Source organism: Oncorhynchus keta, chromosome 4 (assembly GCF_023373465.1).
Source record: "Oncorhynchus keta strain PuntledgeMale-10-30-2019 chromosome 4, Oket_V2, whole genome shotgun sequence".
Classification (NCBI taxonomy): Eukaryota; Metazoa; Chordata; class Actinopteri; order Salmoniformes; family Salmonidae; genus Oncorhynchus; species Oncorhynchus keta.
Genome location: NC_068424.1, coordinates 70,324,923 through 70,337,077, shown reverse-complemented (window position 1 = coordinate 70,337,077; position 12,155 = coordinate 70,324,923). Strand labels below are relative to the sequence as shown.

Below are 12,155 nucleotides of genomic sequence, written 5' to 3'. Positions count from 1 at the left end.
TCAGATATTATACATTTCAAATGTTGTCAAAGTTGTTTTTCTGCAGGTTAAAAGGTACGGTTAGCTCGCTAGCCAACGTTAGCTTGCTGGCTCGCTAGCTAACATTAAGTGTGCGATCTGTATATTTACATTATACATATCTCAGGAAACCATTTGCATTGCATAGCTAGCTAACATTGAACCTAGTCGAAGGAATTGTCTGTGGAGCTCCGAGAAAGGATTGTGCTGAGCCACAGATCTGGGGAAGGGTACCAAAAAATGTTTGCAGCATTGAAGGTCTCCAAGAACACAGTGGCCTCCATCATTCTTAAATGGAAGAAGTTGAGCAATTGGGGGAGAAGGGCCTTGGTCAGGGAGCTGACTAAGAACCCAATGGTCACTCTGACCAAGCTCGAAAGTTCCTCTGTGGAGATGGGTGAACCTTCCAGAAGGACAACCATCTCTGCAGCACCCCACCAATCAGGCCATTATGATAGAGTGGCCAGATGGAAGACACAGTTAAAGGCACATGGCAGCCCGCTTGGAGATTGCCAAAAGGCACTTAAAGACTCTCAGACCATGAGAAACAAAAATCTCTGGTTTAATGAAACCAATATTGAACTCTATGGCCTGAATGCCAAGCGTCACGTCTCGAGGAAACCTGGCACCCTCCTTACGGTGAAGTATGGTGCCGGCAGCATCATGCTGTGGGGTTGTTTTTATGCGGCAGGGACTGGGAGACTAGTCATAATCGAGGAAAAGATTAACGGAGCAAATTAGAGAGAGATCCTTGATGAAAATCTGCTCCAGAGTGCTCAGGACCTCAAAGGGAGGCGAAAGTTCACCTTCCAACATTACAACGACCCTAAGCACACACGCAAGAAAATGCAGGAGTGGCTTCGGGACATGTCTCTGAATGTCTTTGAGTGGCCCAGCCAGAGCCCGGACTTGAACCCGATCGAACATCTCTGGAGAGACCTGAAAATAGCTGTGCAGCGAATCTCCCCATCCAACCTGACAGAACTTGAGAGGATCTGCATAGAAGAATGGGAGAAACTCACCAAGTACAGGTGTGCCAGGCTTGAAGTGTCATACCCAAGAAGACTTGAGGCTACAATCACTGCCAAAGGTGCTTCACCAAAGTACTGAGTAAAGGGTCTGAATACTTAAATGTGATATTTTGCTTTGTCATTATCGAGTATTGTGTGTAGATTGATAGGGAAAAAATACAATTTATTAAATTTTAGAATAAGGCTGTAAAGTAACAAAATATGGAAAAAGTAAAGGGGTCTGAATACTTTCCAAATGCACTGTAGGCCAAGGACTACATCAATGTATTTTTACCTGGAGTTGTTCCTACTACTTTCAAACACTTTGTTTTGAAATCTTTGGTTGTTTACTATACTACCTTACTCACTCTTTTTAGCACATGGCCTCAGATGTGAATCCTTAAATAGATGGGTGGGGCTAAGGCTTAAGAGGGTGTGAATGATGCTGAATGGGTGTAGACAAAGAAGTGCTCTCCAGTAGGTGTACCAAAACATTAATGGACCATTTTCTCAAAAGTGGAGTTACAAGTTTATCAAATTTTAAAGCAGAATTACTTTCCCATTGTTCCTCAACTGAGGTCACATACAAGCCTATTTTGACTTTGCAGCTGGCCTATCTAGCGGAAATTGCTCAGTTCTGCCTCCACGGCAAGATTCATGACAATAAACATCAACCTGTCTCTCTTACCTTCTCTTCTCTCTCTCTTTATTACTCTCTGTCTTTCTCTGCTAGCTATGTGGTGTTTATTTCACTGAGAATTCCTGTTAATTATGTCTCATATGCAACAGAGTGATGCTTTCTCAAATGTCTGGATTCAATTAATTCACAGAAAGCCAAAGTATAACGACCCAAATCATGCCTACTTTTGTCATCTAACAGGCATTTTTATGTGGCACAGTTCTGACCAAACCAGGTCTGGCAAAGTTCTGGCTTATGTATGGTAGCTGCTTACCATTTTTGCCATTGCTGGCCCACTACTAGCGATGCAGATGACTCCTGCAATGTCACAGTCTCGTTACCGTTTTGAGGGTTGAGGTGAGTCTCTCTATCTTGTTACCTTTTTGAGGATGGAGGTGAGTCTTTCGGTCTCACAGTCAATGATGATCTGTCCCTCCTTCCTCTTGTCCAGGTCTTGGAACACCTTCAGGAACGAGGTCTCCGTCATGGTCTCCACGTTGACAGACGTCACCAGCCAGCTCCTCTCAGCAGCCGTGTCCAGGACCTTCTGCAGCACAGACAGGCCTACAGGTCAGGGGCAAAGGTCATGGGTTAGAGGTGAACTATGGCTGTGTTCCAAAAGGCATCCTATTCCCTGGTGCCCTGGTGCAGTACATGGTGAATAGGGTGTCATTTTGGATGCATCGTATGACATCATTTACACTGTATGACTGACATATCTTAGAAACCAAGCATCTTGTCCAAAAGCCCAAGAAGCACCTTTCCCACTAAGCCCAAGAAGCACCTTTCCCACTAAGCCCAAGAAGCACCTTTCCCACTAAGCCCAAGAAGCACCTTTCCCAATAAGTCCAAGAAGCACCTTTCCCACTAAGCCCAAGAAGCACCTTTCCCACTAGCCCAAGAAGCACCTTTCCCACTAAGCTCAAGAAGCACCTTTCCCACTAAGCCCAAGAAGCACCTTTCCCAATAAGCCCAAAAATCACCTTTCCCACTAGCCCAAGAAGCACCTTTCCCACTAAGCCCAAGAAGCACCTTTCCCAAAAGCCCAAGAAGCATTTTGCCCAAAAGCCCAAGAAGCACCTTTCCCACTAAGCCCAAGAAACATCTTACCCAAAAGCCCAAGAAGCATTTTGCCCAAAAAGCCCAAGAAGCACCTTTCCCACTAAGCCCAAGAAGCACCTTTCCCAATAAGCCCAAGAAGCATCTTACCCAATAAGCCCAAGAAGCATTTTGCCCACTAAGCCCAAGAAGCATCTTGACCACTAAGTCCAAGAAGCATCTTGCCCAATAAGACCTATCCATCAATAACAAAGCTTTCATGCTAACATAGACCTATCCATCAATAACAAAGCTTTCATGCTAACATAGACCTATCCATCAATAACAAAGCTTTCATGCTAACATAGACCTATCCATCAATAACAAAGCTTTCATGCTAACATAGACCTATCCATCAATAACAAAGCTTTCATGCTAACATAGACCTATCCATCAATAACAAAGCTTTCATGCTAACATAGACCTATCCATCATAAGACTTTCTCTGACAGCACAGCGATGTAATATATGATTACCAGCTCCAGAGGGACAATTCATTATAACGACTGGGATGCCATGTACAGATATGTTGTTACAGCACTTGGTTTTACTCTGAATAATCACTCCACACACACACACACACACACACACACACACACACACACACACACACACACACACACACACACACACACACACACACACACACACACACACACACACACAGAGAGAGACACACAGACACACACATGCACGTGCACAAACAAATGCGCACCACACACACCAGGGTGACCACAAGCATAAGCGACATAAGTGGCTGCTTAGGGCCCCTGGCCGCAAGGGGCCCCCGACCATTTTTTTATATATGTATTTTTTTTGGAACTCAGTTGAGGTCTCAACGTAGAATACAGAAGGTACAATTTCAAAATTTGGTTGTACATCAGCAGTTTTTCTCTTGTTATGTCAGTCACTGAGACTCACTCAATTAGCCCATTTCAGCTAACATTTTTTAGATTGGAAGTTTGTCTAGCCAGCTGTCTAAACTTGTAGTAATCATGACCGAATCCTGGCAACGCAGGGCACATGCCCAGAAGCCCTAACCTCCATTGGTCACCCATTGTTTATGTTAGTCATTGTCACTCAGATATCTTATTAACATGGCATAAGTCATACAAAATGTATAGAATTGCAGAAAATGATCTTTAAAACGGCAAAAGAAAATCACAGGGAAATTGCAGGGAAATAGCTGTAAAACTGTTCTTTTTTCTCTTCCCCATGGCAACATGTGTAGAATTGCAGGGAAATAGCTGTAAAACTGTTCTTTTTTCTCTTCCCCATGGCAACATGTGTAGAATTGCAGGGAAATAGCTGTAAAACTGTTCTTTTTTCTCTTCCCCATGGCAACATGTGTAGAATTGCAGGGAAATAGCTGTAAAACTGTTCTTTTTTCTCTTCCCCATGGCAACATGTGTAGAATTGCAGGGAAATAGCTGTAAAACTATTATTTTTTCTCTTCCCCATGGCAACATGTGTAGAATTGCAGGGAAATCGCTGTAAAACTGTTCTTTTTTCTCTTCCCCATGGCAACATGTGTAGAATTGCAGGGAAATAGCTGTAAAACTATTCTTTTTTCTCTTCCCCATGGCAACATGTGTAGAATTGCAGGGAAATCGCTGTAAAACTGTTCTTTTTTCTCTTCCCCATGGCAACATGTGTAGAATTGCAGGGAAATAGCTGTAAAACTGTTCTTTTTTCTCTTCCCCATGGCAACATGTGTAGAATTGCAGGGAAATAGCTGTAAAACTATTCTTTTTTCTCTTCCCCATGGCAACATGTGTAGAATTGCAGGGAAATAGCTGTAAAACTGTTCTTTTTTCTCTTCCCCATGGCAACATGTGTAGAATTGCAGGGAAATAGCTGTAAAACTGTTCTTTTTTCTCTTCCCCATGGCAACATGTGTAGAATTGCAGGGAAATAGCTGTAAAACTGTTCTTTTTTCTCTTCCCCATGGCAACATGTGTAGAATTGCATAACGTGTTATAAAACCGCTAGATTTTCTATATGCTCCATTGTGTAGGACCACTGAAATGTTTTGGCCGCGAGGTGGGGTACCCCTAACTAAATCTCACTAAGGGCCCCCAAAAGGCTAGGGCTGGCCCTGCACACACACACAGACACAGACAGTCCCTCAGAGGCACCAATTACATCCAGGTCACTCCATTAAGCTGTCCCCATAGGCTGCTAATGCACTAAAGTATCATAAGGGAACAGGCTAGGGAACCAATGAGCTCGCGGCTCAGAACAGGGACAGGAAATAAGAGGCCATTAGGGAACACATCGATCATGGCTGCAGATTTACAGTGTGGGAGGCACACACACACAGTATCATATTAGACCAATCAGAATCCTCCTGGGAGGGGACAGACAGTTATTCCAGAAGGTAAACAAAGCTTTTACCAACTGCAGAGTGGCGGCCATTACTAAACCAAATACTGAATTATAACAATTACATTATAAGCTAAGATAATATATGAAGCTGTATTCCACACAGCCAGTCACAACTGCACGAGAGAGAATCATCAAAAAAGGCATATGACCCTCTTTACATATTTCACATGCCATATTTGCAGCAGGGTTGTTGGTGTGTGTCTAACTAGTCAGAATTATGTTGAAAGGTGATGGATGCCTGGCTCCGTTGGATGGTTTAGAGGAGAGGTTGAGAAGTGGTTAAAAGGGGGTTGGTGACACCTGATAAATACAATGTGTCAAATCACATAAATCATTTGAGAAATCGAACATGGGGCAAATACAGTCCAGTGGTGTTCAGAATACTTGGCTTCAAACCCAGCAGCCAGTCACATTAAACCATTGACTGCTATGGGCAGCAGAGAACTCCATAGACGGAGCTTCTGCTTTCAGGACCATGGTCAACTCCTCTGTTTCAGAGTGGTTTGTTTCAGGCCAACTAACCACTCTGAAACTACAGGACCATGGTCAACTCCTCAGACAGAAAACACTCTTTTCCTTTATGTCTTTTTTCTTCTCAACCTTCTGTTGTCGTGGTGTGATTCCAGGACCATGGCCAGCTCCCTAGAGCTCAATCTCACAATCTGCAGTCTGCACCCCTTTTCCACAAGAACACACACAATTATTCTAGTCAGATTAAAACCTGTCTGCCCCCTACTCCCTGAAATAGAACAAGGAGGTTGAATCGGAAACACAAATCTGAGTCTGCACACCATGAAAAGAACCCTCATGAGAACAAATAATGGAATCTGGCCCTCATAAGAACTAATTATGGAATCTGGCCCTCATAAGAACTAATTATGGAATCTGGCCCTCATAAAAACAAATTATGGAATCTGGCCCTCATAAGAACTAATTATGGAATCTGGCCCTCATAAGAACTAATTATGGAATCTGGCCCTCAAAATAACTAATAATGGAATCTGGCCCTCATAAGAACTAATAATGGAATCTGGCCCTCATGTGAACTAATAATGGAATCTGGCCCTCATAAGAACTAATAATGGAATCTGGCCCTCATAAGAACTAATTATGGAATCTGGCCCTCATAAGAACTAATTATGGAATCTGGCCCTCATAAGAACTAATAATGTAATCTGGCCCTCATAAAAACTAATTATGGAATCTGGCCCTCATAAGAACTAATTATGGAATCTGGCCCTCAAAATAACTAATAATGGAATCTGGCCCTCATAAGAACTAATAATGGAATCTGGCCCTCATGTGAACTAATAATGGAATCTGGCCCTCATAAGAACTAGTAATGGAATCTGGCCCTCAAAATAACTAATAATGGAATCTGGCCCTCAAAATAACTAATAATGGAATCTGGCCCTCATAAGAACTAATAATGGAATCTGGCCCTCATGTGAACTAATAATGGAATCTGGCCCTCATAAGAACTAATTATGGAATCTGGCCCTCAAAATAACTAATAATGGAATCTGGCCCTCATGTGAACTAATAATGGAATCTGGCCCTCATAAGAACTAATTATGGAATCTGGCCCTCAAAATAACTAATAATGGAATCTGGCCCTCATGTGAACTAATAATGGAATCTGGCCCTCATAAGAACTAATTATGGAATCTGGCCCTCAAAATAACTAATAATGGAATCTGGCCCTCATGTGAACTAATAATGGAATCTGGCCCTCATAAGAACTAATTATGGAATCTGGCCCTCAAAATAACTAATAATGGAATCTGGCCCTCATGTGAACTAATAATGGAATCTGGCCCTCATAAGAACGAATTATGGAATCTGGCCCTCAAAATAACTAATAATGGAATCTGGCCCTCATGTGAACTAATAATGGAATCTGGCCCTCATAAGAACTAATTATGGAATCTGGCCCTCAAAATAACTAATAATGGAATCTGGCCCTCATGTGAACTAATAATGGAATCTGGTCCTCATAAGAACTAGTAATGGAATCTGGCCCTCATAAGAACTAATTATGGAATCTGGCCCTCAAAATAACTAATAATGGAATCTGGCCCTCATGTGAACTAATAATGGAATCTGGCCCTCATAAGAACTAATTATGGAATCTGGCCCTCAAAATAACTAATAATGGAATCTGGCCCTCATGTTAACTAATAATGGAATCTGGTCCTCATAAGAACTAGTAATGGAATCTGGTCCTCATAAGAACTAATTATGGAATCTGGCCCTCAAAATAACTAATAATGGAATCTGGCCCTCATAAGAACTAATTATGGAATCTGGCCCTCAAAATAACTAATAATGGAATCTGGCCCTCATAAGAACTAATAATGGAATCTGGCCCTCATGTGAACTAATAATGGAATCTGGTCCTCATAAGAACTAATAATGTAATCTGGCCCTCATAAGAACTAATAATGGAATCTGGCCCTCATAAGAACTAATAATGTAATCTGGTCCTCATAAGAACTAATAATGGAATCTGGCCCTCATGTGAACTAATAATGGAATCTGGCCCTCATAAGAACTAATTATGGAATCTGGCCCTCAAAATAATTAATAATGGAATCTGGCCCTCATAAGAACTAATAATGGAATCTGGCCCTCATGTGAACTAATAATGGAATCTGGTCCTCATAAGAACTAGTAATGGAATCTGGTCCTCATAAGAACTAATAATGTAATCTGGCCCTCATAAGAACTAATAATGGAAGCTGGCCCTCATAAGAACTAATAATGGAATCTGGCCCTCATAAGAACTAATATTGGAATCTGACCTTCAAAATAACTAATAATGGAATCTGGCCCTCATAAGAACTAATAATGGAATCTGGCCCTCAAAATAACTAATAATGGAATCTGGCCCTCATAAGAACTAATAATGGAATCTGGCCCTCATGTGAACTAATAATGGAATCTGGTCCTCATAAGAACTAGTAATGGAATCTGGCCCTCATAAGAACTAATAATGGAAGCTGGCCCTCATAAGAACTAATAATGGAATCTGGCCCTCATAAGAACTAATATTGGAATCTGACCTTCAAAAGAACTAATAATGGAATCTGGCCCTCATGTGAACAAATAATGGAATCTGACCCTCAAAATAACTAATAATGGAATCTGGCCCTCAAAATAACTAATAATGGAATCTGGCCCTCATAATAACTAATAATGGAATCTGGCCCTCATGTGAACTAATAATGGAATCTGGTCCTCATAAGAACTAGTAATGGAATCTGGTCCTCATAAGAACTAATCATGGAATCTGGCCCTCAAAATAACTAATAATGGAATCTGGCCCTCATAAGAACTAATTATGGAATCTGGCCCTCAAAATAACTAATAATGGAATCTGGCCCTCATAAGAACTAATAATGGAATCTGGCCCTCATGTGAACTAATAATGGAATCTGGTCCTCATAAGAACTAGTAATGGAATCTGGTCCTCATAAGAACTAATAATGTAATCTGGCCCTCATAAGAACTAATATTGGAATCTGACCTTCAAAAGAACTAATAATGGAATCTGGCCCTCATGTGAACAAATAATGGAATCTGGCCCTCATAAGAACTAATAATGGAATCTGGCCCTCATAAGAAATAATAATGGAATCTGGCCTTCAAAAACACTAATAATGGAATCTGGCGCTCATAAGAACTAATAATGGAATCTGGCCCTCAAAATAACTAATAATGTAATCTGGCCCTCATAAGAACTAATAATGGAAGCGGGCCCTCATAAGAACTAATAATGGAATCTGGCCTTCAAAATAACTAATACTGGAATCTGGCCCTCATGTGAACAAATAATGGAATCTGGCCCTCATAAGAACTAATAATGGAATCTGGCCCTCATAAGAAGTAATAATGGAATCTGGCCTTCAAAAACACTAATAATGGAATATGGCCCTCATGTGAACTAATAATGGAATCTGGCCCTCATAAGAACTAATAATGGAATCTGGACTTCAAAAAAACTAATAATGGAATCTGGCCCTCATGTGAACTAATAATGGAATCTGGCCCTCATAAGAACTAATAATGGAATCTGGCCCTCATAAGAACTAGTAATGGAATCTGGCCCTCATTAGAACTAATAATGGAATCTGGCCCTCATAAGAACTAGTAATGGAATCTGGCCCTCATGTGAACTAATAATGGAATCTGGCCCTCATAAGAACTCGTAATGGAATCGGGCCCTCATAAGAACTAATTATGGAATCTGGCCCTCAAAATAACTAATAATGGAATCTGGCCCTCATGTGAACTAATAATGGAATCTGGCCCTCATAAGAACTAATTATGGAATCTGGCCCTCAAAATAACTAATAATGGAATCTGGCCCTCATGTGAACTAATAATGGAATCTGGTCCTCATAAGAACTAGTAATGGAATCTGGTCCTCATAAGAACTAGTAATGGAATCTGGTCCTCATAAGAACTAATTATGGAATCTGGCCCTCAAAATAACTAATAATGGAATCTGGCCCTTATAAGAACTAATAATGGAATCTGGCCCTCATAAGAACTAATAATGTAATCTGGTCCTCATAAGAACTAATAATGGAATCTGGCCCTCATGTGAACTAATAATGGAATCTGGCCCTCATAAGAACTAATAATGTAATCTGGCCCTCATAAGAACTAATAATGGAATCTGGCCCTCATAAAAACTAATAATGTAATCTGGTCCTCATAAGAACTAATAATGGAATCTGGCCCTCATGTGAACTAATAATGGAATCTGGCCCTCATAAGAACTAATTATGGAATCTGGCCCTCAAAATAACTAATAATGGAATCTGGCCCTTATAAGAACTAATAATGGAATCTGGCCCTCATAAGAACTAATAATGTAATCTGGTCCTCATAAGAACTAATAATGGAATCTGGCCCTCATGTGAACTAATAATGGAATCTGGCCCTCATAAGAACTAATAATGTAATCTGGCCCTCATAAGAACTAATAATGGAATCTGGCCCTCATAAGAACTAATAATGTAATCTGGTCCTCATAAGAACTAATAATGGAATCTGGCCCTCATGTGAACTAATAATGGAATCTGGCCCTCATAAGAACTAATTATGGAATCTGGCCCTCAAAATAACTAATAATGGAATCTGGCCCTCATAAGAACTAATAATGGAATCTGGCCCTCATGTGAACTAATAATGGAATCTGGTCCTCATAAGAACTAGTAATGGAATCTGGTCCTCATAAGAACTAATAATGTAATCTGGCCCTCATAAGAACTAATAATGGAAGCTGGCCCTCATAAGAACTAATAATGGAATCTGGCCCTCATAAGAACTAATATTGGAATCTGACCTTCAAAATAACTAATAATGGAATCTGGCCCTCATAAGAACTAATAATGGAATATGGCCCTCAAAATAACTAATAATGGAATCTGGCCCTCAAAATAACTAATAATGGAATCTGGCCCTCATAAGAACTAATAATGGAATCTGGCCCTCATGTGAACTAATAATGGAATCTGGTCCTCATAAGAACTAGTAATGGAATCTGGTCCTCATAAGAACTAATAATGTAATCTGGCCCTCATAAGAACTAATATTGGAATCTGACCTTCAAAAGAACTAATAATGGAATCTGGCCCTCATGTGAACAAATAATGGAATCTGGCCCTCATAAGAACTAATAATGGAATCTGGCCCTCATAAGAAATAATAATGGAATCTGGCCTTCAAAAACACTAATAATGGAATCTGGCGCTCATAAGAACTAATAATGGAATCTGGCCCTCAAAATAACTAATAATGTAATCTGGCCCTCATAAGAACTAATAATGGAAGCGTGCCCTCATAAGAACTAATAATGGAATCTGGCCTTCAAAATAACTAATAATGGAATCTGGCCCTCATGTGAACAAATAATGGAATCTGGCCCTCATAAGAACTAGTAATGGAATCTGGCCCTCATAAGAACTAATAATGGAATCTGGCCCTCATAAGAACTAGTAATGGAATCTGGCACTCATTAGAACTAATAATGGACTCTGGCCCTCATAAGAACTAGTAATGGAATCTGGCCCTCATGTGAACTAATAATAGAATCTGGCCCTCATAAGAACTCGTAATGGAATCGGGCCCTCATAAGAACTAATTATGGAATCTGGCCCTCAAAATAACTAATAATGGAATCTGGCCCTCATGTGAACTAATAATGGAATCTGGCCCTCATAAGAACTAATTATGGAATCTGGCCCTCAAAATAACTAATAATGGAATCTGGCCCTCATGTGAACTAATAATGGAATCTGGTCCTCATAAGAACTAGTAATGGAATCTGGCCCTCAAAATAACTAATAATGGAATCTGGCCCTCATGTGAACTAATAATGGAATCTGGCCCTCATAAGAACTAATTATGGAATCTGGCCCTCAAAATAACTAATAATGGAATCTGGCCCTCATAAGAACTAATTATGGAATCTGGCCCTCAAAATAACTAATAATGGAATCTGGCCCTCATAAGAACTAATAATGGAATCTGGCCCTCATGTGAACTAATAATGGAATCTGGTCCTCATAAGAACTAGTAATGGAATCTGGTCCTCATAAGAACTAATAATGTAATCTGGCCCTCATAAGAACTAATAATGGAATCTGGCCCTCATAAGAACTAATAATGTAATCTGGTCCTCATAAGAACTAATAATGGAATCTGGCCCTCATGTGAACTAATAATGGAATCTGGCCCTCATAAGAACTAATTATGGAATCTGGCCCTCAAAATAACTAATAATGGAATCTGGCCCTCATAAGAACTAATAATGGAATCTGGCCCTCATGTGAACTAATAATGGAATCTGGTCCTCATAAGAACTAGTAATGGAATCTGGTCCTCATCAGAACTAATAATGTAATCTGGCCCTCATAAGAACTAATAATGGAAGCTGGCCCTCATAAGAA

General features: G+C 40.3%; 1 protein-coding gene across 11 annotated transcripts in view; it reads right to left on the bottom strand.

Moving 5' to 3' along the window:
- The window catches only part of LOC118377818 (glutamate receptor 1-like), a 242,301-nt gene that overhangs the window by 119,022 nt on the left and 111,124 nt on the right, over window positions 1–12,155 (bottom strand). For all 11 annotated transcript variants that reach the window (XR_008128737.1, XR_008128754.1, XR_008128715.1 and 8 more), the window contains exon 4: window positions 2,087–2,271. Coding sequence is in view for 8 of the 11 variants with exons in the window: in XM_052514412.1 (XP_052370372.1) it covers window positions 2,087–2,271 (185 nt within the window). In the remaining 3 variants the exon portion in view is untranslated. The remainder of the gene's footprint in view (window positions 1–2,086; window positions 2,272–12,155) is intronic.